This window comes from Belonocnema kinseyi, chromosome 10 (assembly GCF_010883055.1).
Source record: "Belonocnema kinseyi isolate 2016_QV_RU_SX_M_011 chromosome 10, B_treatae_v1, whole genome shotgun sequence".
In the NCBI taxonomy this organism is placed as follows: domain Eukaryota; kingdom Metazoa; phylum Arthropoda; class Insecta; order Hymenoptera; family Cynipidae; genus Belonocnema; species Belonocnema kinseyi.
In genome coordinates, this window is record NC_046666.1 from 76,618,292 (window position 1) to 76,636,322 (window position 18,031).

General features: G+C 26.5%; 1 protein-coding gene across 1 annotated transcript in view; it reads right to left on the reverse strand.

Annotated features, from left to right (window-relative positions):
- The window catches only part of LOC117181906 (glycylpeptide N-tetradecanoyltransferase 1), a 25,673-nt gene extending 8,033 nt beyond the window's left edge, over positions 1-17,640 (reverse strand). Inside the window, exons 1-7 of the mRNA XM_033374926.1 lie at positions 17,542-17,640; positions 16,350-16,579; positions 10,717-10,927; positions 8,507-8,623; positions 8,238-8,408; positions 6,356-6,536; positions 2,336-2,599 (exon numbers count right to left, since the gene is read on the reverse strand). Of these exons, the coding sequence (XP_033230817.1) occupies positions 2,336-2,599; positions 6,356-6,536; positions 8,238-8,408; positions 8,507-8,623; positions 10,717-10,927; positions 16,350-16,579; positions 17,542-17,618 (1,251 nt within the window). The 5' untranslated portion in view covers positions 17,619-17,640. The remainder of the gene's footprint in view (positions 1-2,335; positions 2,600-6,355; positions 6,537-8,237; positions 8,409-8,506; positions 8,624-10,716; positions 10,928-16,349; positions 16,580-17,541) is intronic.
- Positions 17,641-18,031: the final 391 nt, after the last annotated feature.

The window sequence follows — 18,031 nt, forward strand, 5'->3', positions numbered from 1 at the left end:
AAAGTAGTTGATGAAGTTTCAATCGGGCGTTTACATTTGTTTAACTACTAAGACTTTCCAATTAAAAGTTTAATTTTTAGAGTTAAAATCTAGACATTCTTGAATTTTGCACTGATTCCGAATCGACTTGAAAAATTAATTATTATACACTTGTTAATCCTTAATATATATTTCGATTTTAAAATAAACTAAAAAATTCGTTTCTTTAATTTAATTTTATAAAATTTAACAAAGTTTTTAATGTTTCAATCGGTCAATAATTTTTTTGAAACTAAAGAAACTTTCCGATTCAAATAGTTTATTTCTAACGTCAAAATCTGTAAATACTAAAATTTTAAACTGATTTCGAATCATCTTGTCAAATCAAATATTCACTTTTTAATCCTGAAAAATTCAATTTAAAAAGTTATTAATTAAGGCATGTTAAGCTGACATAATCACATTTTCGAATCATTTAATCATTTAATGCCCTATTGCAAAATTTAATGATCCACTATTTAAAAAAAAAAAAACCGGGGGTTACGCTGACGGAACTCCATACTGAAAAACCACCCTTAATATAAATTAGGCACAAATTGTAAATCTGACCATACCATAATAAAGGGCTTAATATAAATTATTATTATTAATTAAATTATTAATATAAATTAATTTTATGCCTTTTAAGCAATTATAATCCTCTGCTTTTGAAAAAATAGGGATTATGTTGGCTGCACGCTAAGGAGATTTTAATTATATCTACGTCTCTTACTGGATCGAATTTAGAGAATAATTAAGGACTCATTAATTATTAAAAACCAGGTGTTACGCTGGCTTAACAGTAAGCTGACGTAACCCCCGGGTTGAAAAAAAATAGTGAAACATTAAATTGGGCTATGGGGCATCAAATAAAAATTTAATGAGTCCTTAATTATAGTATGGTCAGTTTCACAATTTGTGCATAATTTATATTAAGGGTGGTTTTTCAGTATTAGGGGTGGCTTTTCAAAAATAATTTTTCGTGGTTTTAGAGAGCATTAAATGAGCTTTTAATTATGTGATAGGACAGAACTCGGTTCAACGTTTATTTCCCATGGGGTTCCGTCAGCGTAACGTTAACCTAGCGTAACCCCCGTTATTTTTTAAATAGTGGATCATTAAATTTGGCAATAGGGCATTAAATATCATATCATAATTGAAAAAGATAAAAATTTACCTAATTATTGAAAAAACAGTTGTAATCAAAGTCGGACATATTTTTTTTTAATTGCTAAAATTCCCGGTAAAAAAATTTCACTGTCATTTCTCGGTCTTGTAATATTCCCGGTTTCCATTATATTTCCATTGGAGTTTTAAGGGGAGTGATACCTTTAGAATTTCCAAAAAATCGATTTTTTTTCTTTCATATTTTGAATGTATAATATTTTTAAAATATACTGTAAAAAGGAAAAAGGAAAATATTAAATATTTATGGAGATATTGTCAAAAATGTCAAGAGTCCCCATACCGTCAAAATCAGGTATTCGGAGCGCTTGGGTCGGAGCAATGTTTCTTTCACAATAGGTTTGTATATATACATATATACATAAACATATATACATATACATATATATATATATATATATATATATTTTTTTTTTTTTTCGTCCCACAAATTCTGGGAAGGCTGATTACTGCGTTACTACGTTTACTACGTTCATTACGTGGACCCGGAATCGCCGATTGATCGGCAAGTCACTGAAACTAAATAGTTATACCGTGGCGAATCTTTAAACGTGATTATCTCGAAATTGTCTTTTCAAAAACTGCTCGTGCTGTAACTTAAAAATTTATTGGCCGATTAGGCTGAAATTTACAGGGGTTTCTCTTTATGGTACTATCGGAAGGATATACCTAAAAGTTTAAAAATATCGGGTTATTCAATAATTTTCTTGAGGTAAAAACTGTTGAAAAAATGGTCGAAAATTTGGACCTTCGATTAAACAGCCGATGTAAATTTTAATTTTCAACTTTATTATTTTATAAGTTTATCCTTCCCTTTAACACATAAGTAATCGAAAGAAAAAAAACCTTTTTTATATGAGATAAATGGATAAATTTTGACAGCTGCAGCAGTTTTCGATGCCTCGGAGCAGACGCTTTAAGAAATATTCTGTAGGGTCGCCATTTTGTAAAAAAAAGAAAAAAATCACATGTTTTTTTACACTGTAACAATGTAAGAAAAAGATGTTAAAATTAATAAATGATCTAGTTATTTTATCAACTTAAAAAAAATTCATTAAAATTGATTGATTTTACCCTTTCTAAAGGTATCTCCCCCCTTAAAGTATTTTGGAAAATAAGACCTTGAACTTACATTACGCGCAGAGATGAGTGCATCAGTCATGAGATCAATCCAGGGTGTGATAGTGGACACATTGTAGAAACTGTACGCCGCTCTTAAGGTTTTGTGAGTCTGATGATGCATCACCGAACTCGGGAGGGTGTAATAACTGACCATGTCAGTTATTTTGTTATCATTTTCCACCACAAAACTGTTGATGATACCGTTCTGGGGAAGGAACCAATGTCGGAACTCGTCCTCGGAGAAAACGGGAGCCAGTTCAAACTTTTCAAGATACTAGAAGCAAAAATAAGAGAGAAATTACACCTGAAACCAAAACCAAGGTTTATCATTTGAAATCTTAATATTAATAAAGTAAATAGTGTCAAAATAGTGTGATACAATTTTTAAAGTATTAAACTTTCGTATAGTCCGAATTGAAAAATTGACTTTAATTTTTGAGCAAAATCTGCAGTTTTCTAAACTAATATTATAAAAGTATTAAAAATAAATATCAATTTTTATTTTTTAGTCTACAGTTATAAAAATTTTAATTTATTTATCGCAGGTTTCAGTAGTTTTCCACTGAAATGCGAACTGAATAAATAGAACCCATTAACAAAATGCTTGGTTCAGAATTTATATTTTTTGATTGAGAATCGTATAACTTGCTTGAAAATTAAATTATGTGGTTGAAAATTCAATGATTTTTTTAAACAGTCATATTTTTTGGTTAAAAATTAAACTGTTTTGAAGAAAAGGCGTTTTTTTGTCATGAAAATTGAAATATTTTGTTAAATATGTTACGTTTCGTCCAAAAATTTGTGTTTAAGGGTTAAATTGAACTGTTTAAATTAAAATGTTTTTTTTTTTGTTAAAATATCAACTAATAAATTTTTCTTTTAAAATTCATCTTTTTTATTAATTATTTTTTGTTTTGTTTTTAAAACTGATTTTAATAAGCAGAAAATTCAACTATTTTCTAGAAAATACGTATTTTTGAGTCGAAAATGTATGTATTTCGTTGAAAATTCTTATTTTTTGGTACCATATCAACTTTTGGTTTGAAAATGCTAGGATAAAAATTAATCTGTTTAAGTTTAGGTTTCAACTATTTTGTTGAAAATATTTTATGCTGGCTAAATCTACCTGTTTTTTTATTTTAAATTAAAATAATTTTTTTTTAAATATCAATTATTACATTTTTTGTTGACAATTCGACTGCTTGGTGTGAAATTAAACTGTTTTGTAGAAAATTCGTAATATTGGTTCGAAATTGCAACAGTTTGGTAATAAGTTCAACTATCTGGTTGAAATTTTTGTATTTCGTAGAACATTGTTTGTTTTTGGTAGAATATACATTTTTTGTTTGAAACTGTTTGGATGAAAATTAATCTGATTTAGTTCAGGATTTAAGTAGTTTGTTGAAAATTTGTTTTGTGGGTTAAGTCAAATTGTTGTTTATTTTAAATTAAAATAATTTTTTGTTGAAATATCAACTATTAGATTTTTTGTTGAAAATTTAATTTCTTGGTTGAAAACTGAACTACTTTCTTAAAAGTTCATTATTTTGGTTCCAGATTCACAAACTCAATTATAATTTTTTTGCTAAAAAGTAATTTTTTAACTCAAAATGAAACTGCTTTGTTGAAGAATGAAATAATTGGATCAAAATTAAACTGTTTTGTAGAAAATTTGTGTTTTCATTCGAAATTAATTATCCATTTTTGATTAAAAATTGAACTTTTTTAGTGTAAAAATTCAATGTTTTAGTCAAAATTTCTAGAAAAGAGAAAAATATAAACTAAAAATTAATCAAATAAAATGTTGACTAACAACACATCCACTGTTAAAACCATTTAGTTGAAATATGTAATTTCTGGCAGCAAAAAGAATTCTTTTTGGCTCTAAATACATCCTTCTGGTTAAAAATGCAATTGTTTGGTGGAAAGTTAATCTGTTTTGGTTGAGGATTCAAGTATCATATAATACATAATATTATAATAATATTTAGTTGAAAATTCTAACTTTTTGGTTAATTTAACTGTTTTCTATTAAAAAATAAAACCTTTTCATTAATATATCAACTACTACATTTTCTGGTGTGAATTGATCTTTTTTCACTAAATATTCAACGCCCTGCTTGAATTATTTTGTTGTTAAAAACTAATTTTTGTCTGCTGAAAATTGATGTATTTTGTAGAAAATACGTATTTTTGGGTCAAAAGTTTACGTATTTCGTTGATATTTTTTTGTTCTTGTACAATATCAATTTTTGTTGCAATTTTTGTTTCCGGGTTAAATCCAACTGTTTTTTATTTTAAATTAAATTTTTTCTGAAATATTAACTATTACATTTTCACATTCTCATCATTTATGATTGAGAAAGTATTAGAATTGTCGGAAATTTGACATCACACTTTTTCAACGGATCTTCACGTTTCAAGACCCCCTGAATCCGAAAATCAGGTTTTTACGATGGCGTCTGTCTGTCTGTCCGTCCGTAAACACGATAACTCTCGAAAAAATGAACGCATCAAATTCATCTTTGGCACACTTTTTCTATGTCCTAAAAGAAAGTACGAGTTCATGAACCGGCTATTTTTGATAAAAATTCAAAAAGTGAGCGCATTTTGAAAAATTTTGAGACCACTTTTTTCTGAATTTGAAAATTCTATTTATAGATATTTATAGTATTAAAAAGAACAAACAATTTATCCTCATGACTTTTTTCGATAAAAAGAAAATTCTCAGAGAGTTATAGCGGTTTCAAAATTTTTGTAATCAACCGAAAATCAAAATTTGAAGCTGAAAAACGCACGATATGAAAAAAAGTCAAGAGAAGGAAATTATTTCCTTTCGAAAGCCCTACAAGATTATCAAAACCAATTTTTGGATTTTCTTCAAAAATCGAAATTTCACATTTTGATTGCACAAAAAATAATGGTAAATAAAAAATGCCATTTTGTGAACAAACTATGTAGGACATGAAAAAAGATGAATTAACAAAAATGGTTATCCCAAAAACGATCTACAACTTCGTTAAGAATCACTTCTTGATAGGAGGCGTACTTTTTGTTTTATTCGTGAAAAATAACGTTGAAAAAAAATAAAATAAAAAAAATGTGTGGAAAAATGACGAAAGTTACGAGAAAAAAAATCCCAACAAAATCTGTTTACAAATGTCTGTCGGAAAACGAGCGCGCAGCGCGAGTGTCACGATGAGAATGTGTACCTCAAAGCCTACAGAGCTTTGAGAAACTCAATCTTTGACTATACTCAATTAAGTAGACAATTCAGAATATGAAAACGCATATAAATACTGCCATCTAAAAGAGATCTTTTTGATAAAGTTTTTTTCAAGCATTCCAAATGCATTCAAGATTCACAACCTAAATTGAAATTTTTTCATTATGAATTAATTTTTTCAACTGAAAATTAAACTGCTTTGTAGAAAATCCAACTGTTCGGTACAAACTTAAACTGTTTTGTAAAAAATTGGTGTTTTTCTTGCAAATTAATTATCCATGTTTTCTTAAAAATTGATATTTTTTAGTGTAAAAATTCATTTATTAAGTCAACATTTCTAGAATTCCAGAAAATATAAACTAAAAATTAATCAAATAAAAATTTGACTGACACCAAACTATTTAGTTGAAATTATCATTTTCTGGTAGAAAATTCAAATGTTTGGTGGAAAATTAATCTGTTTTGTTTGAGGATTTAAGTATTATATATTATATAATAAATAATATGTATAATAATATTTTTTTGTAAATTCAAATTTTGTCGTTAGTTTAACGGTTCTTTATTTAAAATTAAATTTTTCAAATGAGTCAGGGCGGACAACTTATTTGTGTTAATGAGTCAAGTTCAAAAACATTTTTCAAGGACACGTAAGAACTAGAGGCATTAGCGGACTACTGTGAGACAATAGTGTCATATAATCATATAATATAATTATATACAAATAGAATCATATAAAAAAAATCTGTAAAAAGTTTGACTAGTAAATAAAACACGTCTAAACTAATACAAACTGATCGAACCTACGTCACATAGAATCTTGTGAGCTTGCGGCACATCCGTGTGAAGTAGTTTTCTGAATCCTGGAACTTTTGGATTTTCTGGAAGTTTGTACAATTTCAGAGTCCTTTGCATTGTCATATTGCGAGAGAGATGTGAGAACTTGATCTCGATTAGCTTCTTAGGATTTAGAGAGCGATGCCAATACCTGAGCACAAAAAGAGAAAAAAAAAGTAAACAAATTGTTGACTGGTCTAATTATATAATACTAAAATGATTTTTTCCTCTGGCAATAGGCCTTGAGCTTTAGAGGTTGTGAGATGAAGAATGTTTATTTTGGAAAAGTTAATACATTTCGCTGTAATATTATAGGCTCATCAGAACGCTAAAAAAAGAGTTCATATTATACATTTTTTTAAAGTTGTGAGATTCACATACAAATAATTCAGGTTGACCATTTTAATAAAAAAAAATCTCGGTCATTTTCCGGTTCGTAAACATTGTTCACAGTCAATGAAATTAAAAAAATCGCACTCTGAAGCTAAAATTTTGTCTGTTTGAAGTAATAAAAACTGAGCTGCAAATCATTTTATGCTATTTAAAGGTAGAAATATTAAAAATTGTACGATTACATTTTTTTATAAACTGAAGGCTTTTTAAATTACAAGCTGAATTCATTTTATTTTATATAGTTTAAAAATTCTTAACAAGCTCATAAATTTTATTTCAAAATCTTCAAAGGTCTACATGTTATTTTACATTTTTTCAAAATTTAAATTATGTTTAAAATTTGTTTAGAACTTCTAAACTTCTTTTAAAATGATTCGAAATTTTCCTTAAAACTTCCAGATTTATTTTTGAAGCCTTTCACAATTCTTAAAAATCTTCTACATTTGTTGTTCTAAATCTGCAAAAATCTATATTTTGTTTCAAATTATTTGCATGGACATTTTGGTACGAATAGCCGGATTTTGTCGGCATACGTAGACACTTCGTTTAAATGATTTCAAATTTTTATTTAATTTTGAACCCTTTAACAACTTCTAAACATCTCTTTAACTCAAATTTTTTCTAGTTATAATAAGTGTTCAATATGTATTTATACAACAAAATTCAAACATTTTACTTAAAAATTCAAATTCTTTAAATAGAACAATTAAAATTGTAACATTTAAAGTTCACTTTTTTTATTAAGTCTTGAATATTTGATTTATAAATGCTGATTCTGAATGAACAGTTAAATATTTCTAAATATTAGGAAAATTTTCTTTTTCTTGACTTAAAAATTTAAATTTTAGACTATAACAATATTTTTAATTAAATAAAAGTCTATGTATGAATATATTGGTTTCATATTATTTTAAAATGTTAAATAGTTTATAAAGTTTTAATTGGGCGTTTACATTTGTTTAACTACTAAGCCTTCGATTCACTTTTTAATCCTTAAAGCACTGTCCCACTTTAAAAATCATTATAATGTATATTTAGTTGATAACTAAACATTTTTTAAATCCAAAAATGTCCATTTCAAACGCTTTTAATTTGTAATTTTTTAAGTATTTAAAACTGCATTTTAAAATTCTTTAAATGAAAAATGTACGCTTCGAAATTTAATCTAAAATGGAAAATTTGGTAAGCGAAAGATTTCCTAATTAGGCATTGTAAGCTGAATGATATCAGAATGGAAAAAGATAATTCAACTAATTATTTTGAAAAACTGTTGAAACCAAATGTAAGAAAGATTTTTTCCTCTGGTCAAATAAAGATTTTAGACAAATTCGTAGTGAAAATAAAGTGTAAATACTATTAAAAAACAACAAAAAGAAAAACCAACTTGAGTACTATTTTTTAGCAGTATTCTTCAAAGAACTAATTACATCATTTAAGTTTGTTTTTAATCGCACTTTACCTGCAAGTGGCAATCGGTTTGGGCAATACAACACCAGCAGTGTAAACAGCCTGGAAGATTCCTTGGAGGTTTACCCTCCTCGTGATTTCACGAATTAAAACAGGGGCCATTCTTTTCGACCTCAGCTTTTTGTGCACGCAGAGAAAATTGATCTCCACCATTTTTTGAGTGCTGAAAATTCAATTTTTGCTTTTATTTTCACATATAGAGAGGAGCAACTATGAGGTTAAGCTCGTTAAAATGATATTTTATGATAAAATGGAAACTACCTTTCGTAAACTCGCAAATTAGCTGGAATTGCAGAAATAAATCCTACCAGTCGAGTGCTTTTACACACACGAACACCACAGTGCCATTCTTTGCACCAACCAGGAGGCTGCAATGCCCTGAAATTATTATAAATAATTTAAAATTTAAGAAATGTAAATTAGATTAGAATCAAATTTAAAATCATATTTCACGTCCAATAATCAAGTTAATTGATAGAATTCCTTAAACTAAAACCAAGAATCTAACGACCAAATTTGGAAAACCACCATAAAATATGCCTCTATTCAATTAAAAAAAAGATCCTCATTAAAAAAAATTCCTAAAAAAGATAAATGTTTTTGGAAAAAAAGAGGAAAGAAAAATAAGGAGGCGACCAACCAAATCCCCTTCCTTTTTGTTATTTCTTTCGTCATTTTTATTTTTGTTATTTTTATTATTATGAAATTACTATAAAAAATTATAAAATATTACTTACAAATATTCCTTTTTTAATTGTGATTTCATAATAATAAAAATGAAAAATAAATAATAATTTGGTCGTTGTATTCTTGGTTATATTTTCAGGAATTCTATAATTAAATATTTTTATCCATTTTTTTATATTGAAGGTTACTTCTTTAGAACATGTACATTCAAAATATGTATTCGAATACAGAGCTGGATTTAGGTTTGAAGCCGACCTAGGACACTCTCAAATTTGCCGCTCCTTTTCGACTTTCATTACTTTTTTTTCGATTGCAAACTGGACAAGAAAAAAAAACTATACGCAGGGTATCTACTAATCAAATCATGAAAAAAATAACTGATAATTCCCGGTTTTTCCATGTATAATTTTTCGTAGTCAGGAGCCATTCAAATATTTCACATTTTTTAAAACAATGAACTCGGAAGTCTCTAAAGTTCCATAATTTGAAACATTTTCAAACAAATTTTTATATTATTTTATAAGAACTTAAATTCAGTGCATATTTATCCCGATTTAAATTCCTGACTTTTCACGTATAGAAAAATATTGAATTTTCAACAAGCTAGATGGATTTTTAACTAAATAGTTTAAAATTCAATCAAAAGGTTTTATTTTGAAGCAAAAATATGAAATCTCGACTGAAATTATCAATATTTAACTGAAATAACTAAATTTTCAATCAAAAAGAGGAATTTTCGAATTAAAAAATTAATTTGGAACCAAACTGATGAATTCTCAACTAAAATGATGAAACTTAAAATGGAACAGTGGACCAAAAAGTAAATAGCTATTTTTTCAAATAAAAATATGGAATATGCAATGGGAATAATCACATTTTCTGTTAAAAATACTCATTTTTAACCTAAAAATAACTATAAAATAAATAACTATTTTTCAAACCAAAAAAGACGAATTTTAAATTAAGAATGATAAACAAAAAAATGATTAGTTAAACCTTTACTTTTAAAAATTCATGTTTAACGAAAGAAATAAATTTTCAAATGAAATGATGAAATATTCAATTGGTAGTTAAATTTTTAATATAAAAAAAAAGTTCCAATAACAAAAAATAAAATACGAACTAATTTTTCAAAAAATAGTTAAATTTTCAAATAAAGTAATTTATATTCAACTAATTCTGAACGAAAAATTTAGTACTTACTTCAAACAAAAAATATTTAAATTTTTTATAAAAAAAAAAACAGTGGAATTATACAAAAAAAGGCTTTTCAAAAAAAAAAAAATTTTTCAGTGAAGACAAAAAAAATTGTGAACAAACTGTTGAATTTTTAAACAAAAAGCTTATTTTTCAAGCCGGAAGATTCATTTTATACTAATAGAACGAATTTTAAACTGAAAAACATAATTTTCAACAAAAAAAAAAAGAATACTTAAACGGTGAGATACAAAAATCAATTAAAAATGTAAAAAAATTTATAAATAAGATAATTAAATACAGTAATATAAAGTTAATTTTGCAAATAATGAACCATTGTTATTCAATTTTACACTGGCAGACACCCTGATATAATATTTTAAACCACAGCGACGCCATAAAAAACCGCACCATTTCAATGTTCATCACTAGTTTTTTTTGCAGACGTGACAAAAGAAAAGAAATACAAGTGAAAACATAAGTGTTTTGTGATAATAAAAAAATGCAAAGCCTCTTTTTGGCCTCTAGTATAAATGTAGCACTGTTCGAACATATAATATTTTAAAAAATAATTGAGATTTACTAACCATTTCAAGAAGTCTGGTGGATAATCGAACCTAAACATCGCATCGTCATCCTCGACGTAATTTTCTGACAGCAAGGCGTACAATTCGGCCAAAACCAAAGGGTCATCGAGATTTAACGTATCCCATTGGAAACCCGCTGGTAGAGAGTAAGGCTCTGCTCGGATGGTCGTTTTGTCTGCTTCAATTGGTTCGTTACAAACTATTTTCTCATCTGCGATTAACAAAGGAATCTTTTTATTATTAAAATTCCCTTCTTTAAATTCTAGTTAACGGAAAATACTTTTATTTTAGCTATATTTTAATTTGGAAATACAGTTGCCCATTTATTAAAGATATTGGGAACGGCCGACCAGGAATTAGACAGTAAATAGAGGAGATCGGGGCGGCATGGATTATCTTTTTCACTAAACTATACATCTGCTGTGGAATATTAAAATATTATAAAAAATATATTAATATTAAAAAGATCTAATACTTTTGTTAGGAGAAAATTGACTGAAATGTGTCAAATTTTAAGACTTTTCTAATCATTGTATCTCTATAAAGATTAAAGATACATAAATACGATATAAATAAAATTCGAAAAACAAAATTTACAATTTTTCATGAAATAAAGTGGTGTAACGAAATTTCCCGAAAATCTCGCACTACTTGTTGTTTTTGGAATTTAAAAATGAAATCTGTTGTGAAGTTTCAATTTGTGATTGTTGTGGTCGTGAAATATTTCATTGTTCTAGCAAAAAAAAAAAAAATAAATAAATGACCTACTTTGCTAATAAGAGAATAACACTTAATTTCATTTTTGAAATTCAAAAATCAAATCTTTTGTGAATTTTCCCCTATGTGATCGTACCAGATATTAATATTTCTAAGATTTCTAATAATGTTATGAGATACCTTTAGATGATTAAATTTTCGAACAATTTCAAAGATTACGAAGATGTTCTAGGGTTTCCAGGAATTAAAAATATTTCACGTGATTGAAAAACTTTCACATTACATCTCAAACTATTTCTAGATATTTTCAAAGAATTTAAACATATTTCAAGCCATTTCGCAGCAACAGAATTTTAACTATTTATACAAGACTTCAACGGATCCTGAGATATTTTTAACGATTTTGACAAGTTTGTAATGGATTTAAAAATATTTCAAGGGAATTCAAAAGATTTTTAGATACCTCAAAGTATTTTAAAAGATTTAAGGACTTCAAAAGTATTTCACAATATTTTGAGATATTTCTAAAGACTTCGAGGGGGTTCATAGAATTTCAAGTAATTTCTAAAAATTTCAAAATTTTTAGGGGATTTCTAGGATTTGCAAAATATGTTAAAAGATTTTCAAGGTGGCCGCTTTAATCGAAGAAAAAAATTCCCGGTCATTTCACGGTTTTTTCCTGATTCGCAAACATTTTTGATGGTCAATGAAATTAAAAAAATCGAACTCTATTGTAACATTTTTTAATTTAAAGCAATAAACAACAAATAAAATTTACACGCATGAAATGGAAGCTACTAACACTTTTCAATTGAAATTTTTTTTATGAAATGCAGATAAACTGTAAATTTAGAACTTTTATAAATGATAGAATTCAAAGATTCAGATTAAATTCCGAAAATATAAATCCACGTTAACATTTTCAATATTCTAAATTAAAGAATCAAGTAATGAACTTTAAAAATGTTCAAAATAATCTTTTTTAAGTAATTTTAAGCTAGAAAAATTAAAAAATTAAAACTATTTTTTTTAAATTAACAATTTTTAAAATTAGAATTTAAATTATTTTCATTTTAAATAGTTTAAGTATCCTTTCAAAAACTTAAAAAAATTGATTTTAATACATTGAAAAATTTAGACGTGGTTTTATATTTTTCCACATTTAAAATCATTGCTGAAATTTTTTCGAAACGTTTAAATATATTTTTAAATGAATTGAATTTTTCCTACGACTTTTAGAAAATCCTGCAAATAAAAAAAAATCATTCAAATTTGAATTTATAGATAACAATAGGAACACTTATTATTTGTAGAAAAAAATAGAGTAATCTTAAGAGATATTTAGAAGTTTTAAAAATATCAAAATTACATGTAGAACTTGAAACGATTTCAAATCATTTACAAGAAGTTTGTGACCAGAAAAAATTGGGTTATTCGTACCGAAATTTTAGTGCAAATACTCACAGCCGAATTTAAAACAAAATGCAGATTTTTGCTGATTTCAACGAAAAAATTTAGAAACTTTTTTAAAATTGTGAAAGGCTTAAAAAGAATAAAAACCTTTTCTTAAGATTCCTAGGAAAATTGAAAACGATTTTTCATTTTGAAGAATTATTGTAACAGAAAATTTAAAGATTTTAAGAGATTTCCAAAATGATCAAAACAGAATCTGGAAGATTTTAAAGATTTTTTTTTTTTTTTAATTTGAAGGATTTTACAAAAGTTGTAGGAAAAATTCGGTTAATTTTAAAATTTATTTATAAGTTATAAAAAAAAATTTTAACTCACTTCGTTTCAATTACTTGAAGACATTTCAAGTTTTTAATTAATTTGGAATCGTTTCAAAACTATGAATTATCTCTTGCAACTACTCCAATTTTGTTCACAAATAATAAGTGTTCAATTGCTATTCATACATCAAAATTTAACAATTTCACTTACAAAAAGCTCTTCGAAATTCTACAGAGTCAAAGCATTCTATGTAAAACAGTGAAAGTTTAATGGCTAAGAAACCTAATAAAAATAATATATTAATAAATTTATCTATTCAATTTGATATGAAAAATAATATAAAGGAAGATCTTAAACTTTGAATTAAAAACATTTTATTGATGAATCATTAAAATGGTTATTTAAAAATAAAATGATCAGAATAAATGATATTATATTAGTCTCAATTCGCATTAAGACTTTTAAATTCAAGCAGTTACAATCGGGAAATTCTCAAATTTTGAATGGATTTAGAATCGTTTTATCGAATCAATGATTGTTCAGTTTTTTTTATACTTCAGTTGTTTACAAAACTGTTGAAATCAAATTTGGGCAAATTTTTCTTCTGAAAATTCGTAAAACTCTCATTCAAGGAATAAATTCACTGTCATTTCCCGGTCTCAGAAAATTCCCGGTTTCCCGGTCCAGCGGCCACCCTGATTTTTGGGACCCTAATCCATAAATTTTTCAATTAATTTCAACAGGTTTCAATAATAAAGAAGCATTTTAAATAATTTCAAGGAATTAAAACAAAATGTACGGGATTCAATATCATTTGATACTAAGGGCATAAGTATTTTTAAATCAAAAAATATCTATTGCATTCTTTTTATAGGATTTTTGGTCAGTGAACCATTAGTAGCCAATTTCTCATATCTTGCCATATTTTAAATATCTGTACTTATAAGTGTTTCATTAATTAAAATATGCATTTTTGTTTAATTTGGCCCTTTTAACTGCAATAAAATTTAGTACTTAAAATATGGAAATATTTGGGAGGCAGTACAGAACTAGATAACCAATATTTCCCCGAAAATGGGGTTATCACATAAAAAATTCTTTAAAATATCAAATACACTTTGTGATAAAACGATTTGATCAAATTCTCCTTTTTTTTATACAGTGATAAAAGAACTTTAATTAAATTTTAGTAAAAATTTTAGCGTCGAAATTTTTTTTCTTCTCTTCATGATATTTTTTGATAATTATTATGCATTAAAATAATAAAAAAACTCTTTTTATAGCTAGTTTGTTTAAATATTAGTTTCCCGTTCGTCCGAAATTGTACTTTTAACTTAAATCTAAACATTAAACACTTGCCTTTAAAAATTCATTAAACTTTATTAATAAATAAAAATTTAAACAATTAAGCTTTAAATGAAGCCTTATAAGAATATGTATAACGGCATTTTCACGATTAATTTACATTTTTAATCCATGTAAAAAAAGTAGTGTAAGAATATGTTTCCAAAATCTCTCAGTCATTGCTTTCCATAACTTGAAGTTGTTTTATATCTTAAATTTGAAATTTTGAAAATTAAAACTATAAATAACTCCTTTTAATTAATAAAATCGTAGCAAACATTATACGATTTGAGAGACATTTGTCCTTTTTAATAATCTTGTTGGGATAAATTAAAACTTTCAAATGATCAAATAAATTAATGAAAATATTATAGCTGTTTTAGGTTCGCGATTTTTTCTAGAAATTAGTATTTTATTAAAACAAGTTTAATATAAAATAATAAAGAGGACTTCATATTTTTAATAAGTTGGGGTTTTTTGCCGGAAATTAGCATTTTTAAATAAAAATCCTTATCAAGATTGCCAATTTCCAACAATTTTAGGTTATGTTCGGGTTCTACACGGAAAATAGTGCTTAATTTATTTTTTAGTTTACATCAGCGATTCACAAAAAAATTGATATTTTAAAACTAAAATCGTGATACTTCATCAGGATGTTAAATTTCAGATTAATAAAGTCACCAGTTTTTAAAACTATTTTTGGTATTTTTGGCGTTTCATACCGGAAATTTGTTCTTTTAATAAAAAATCATTGGATTTCAAAGATGATGATAATTTTTGGTTAAAAATTTAAGGTTATGCTCGCTGTTTTCACTGAAAATCAGCATAGATATCAAAGGACAATTACAAATTTTGAAACAATTTTTGGATATGATCAATTTTTTTGACGGGCAACGGTTTTTTTAAAACAAGAAATTAGATTTTATAAAAGATTGCACATTTTTGCACAATTGTAGGTCAATATGTTAGGCAAGAAGTTTTCACGGAAATATCGATATAGGTTTACAATTTTTGAACAATTTAAAGTTTTTTTCAATCCGAAAATCGGCTATTTTAAACGAAAATAATTACATTTTATATAAGAAATTTATAGAAAATTTTTTGTTATGTAATGTTAGGGATTTTCGTTAAAAATTGGTATATTTCATTTTTTCAGTCATTCATTTTTCATATTGTCATTCAAAATCAATAAATTCAAAATTTTTGGTATTATTGGCGCTTTAACCGGAAAACGGTATAGATTTCAAAAAAGATTTACAATCGGAAACAATTTTTTATGTAATTTCTTTATTTTTCCGTAAAAATGTCCATTTTCAATCAAAAAATCCTTATATTTTAAATAACAATATAGCATTTTATCGTTTTTAACATAAATATTAATTTAGACAAAAATCATGTAACTTCTTGCATTTCTTTTTTATTAGTTCAGATAATAGTTATTATGAAATACAACCATTTTTTATTAATATTAATTTTTTTTTAATTTAAAAATTGCGTGCAACAAAAAAATAATCGCGCTCCTGTTTGTGCTCTAGTTATCTGAAAATAACAGAACCTACATCCTAAAATTTCCATTTTATAATTAAAATTTTAAAAATCAAGAATGAAGCAATTTTAATGAATAGGGTTTTGGCTTTTTTTGCTGAAAAATTAACTACAACTTTACCGTATGAGATTTCTAATAAAATAAATTGGATGCATCAGAATAATTATTATCAATGATACTATTCCTCTTTCTAATTGCATCAATGAAACAGACAGTTTACAAACGATTATGGTCGGCTATTTCATTTTCAAAATATTCTTGGGTATAAAAAACTTTATGAATACATTTTATATACCCATTTTTGGTACTGGTTGCGTGCTCCAAAATTGATAAGGCTTTTGCAATGCTTCCTCTTGCGTTTTGGCAGGTTTTTGTTGAAGATTGAAGGCATCCATAGCCATTTGGATGTCTTTAATTGAAACATTACATGTATTGGGAATGACCATGTCGTCCCGGCTTCCCGATTCTTGATCTTCTACCGAATTCGCGGTCTGGTTTTTCTTCTTGCGATTGCGCTTTTTAGCACTGAAAGCCAAAAATAAAATAAGATAGTTTCCCATAATTCAACTTAAAACATATTCAAATCAACAACTTTTTTTTAGAAATTTCCATTTGAAATTATTCCTTTTGATTTGCGAAAGATATCGATATAGAAGTGTACAATTTTGAAAAGTTTAAATGTTGCATTGCAGCAAGATTAAAATAAAAAAAAAATAAAGTCCTAGAAAAAGAAAACGAGGCAATATTTTGAAAGACCTTTTTTTTTTTAAAAAAAAGTGACTCGTTGGCAGGTAGAACTAAAGGAAAGCGTGAAAATTTCCAACATTTCGAAAATGCTCCAATATGTTCTCAAAGAAAAAATTAATTCTGGTTTTGAATTATACAGTTCATTTAAATCAAACTAAGCTGAAAATTTATATTAAAAGACGTCGAATCATTTTTTTTAACATATATTTGTAATAAATTTACATTCATTAATTTTTTAAATAGGTTATGACCTTCGAGAGATTCTCATTTTATAAAAAAAGTTCAACAGATAAAATCGAAATATTTCTAAAAATGGAAGAAAAAGTTTGGAATTAAGCCTTGTAAATGGAATTTTGCACATTTCAAAAACTAAATTAAATGAAAATACAATTAATTTCTGTCATTTTCATAATGAATCGCCATGCATGGCTAGAAAATCATGATTCATTGTCTATATCATTCATCAGAGAGTGTTTAATTATAACCTAGCGGGGTTGCGAATTCGTAAAATCAATGAGTTTCTTTAGCAAGCATGTTCTAAAAATTGATACGTGCAAGACCGCAGGAACGTGATATATATTGACGAGTATTAAAGTTAAGCCCGCTGCCTGAACAGGGTGTTGTGCCTGGACGTGTATACTGTGCCGGTTTTCAAAAATCAATAATCGCCTCATCACTCTTAGAGGGAATGATAAAATTGGAAAGTCAGGCATGTGAGGAATAAAAATTGACTCAATTACCTTTTACTTTTTCCATATTGCTCGTCATTTTCATCCTTCATAGCTTCACGATCCACGACTTGATTCTCTTCCTCCATTTTAATATGGATTTTACTAATGCGCATGCGCCGCTTGTGGTGACGCCTAGTGAACTAGAGGGCAACTATTTAATTAGATTAATTATTTTATAATTATATTGATTTAGCATCAATTGATTCATCCCTGATTATTTGTATAGCCAATAATTACATTGAATACAATTAATTGAAGTGATAGTTTATTACATTTTTTGGAATTTTGTTGGATTTTAGTCGACAATGTAGATCGCCTACGATAAGGTGTTTCTTATAAATTTTGAAATAATTTATTCATTACTTAAAGTATATTGTTATAATTAGTGAAAGATTTTTCTTACCGGTGTAAAAACCAAAAAATATAAAATTTTCAATTAAATTTTTAAATCATGTATTGATTCCTTATCCTGTGTTGACAGCAACCAGCGTTGCACACT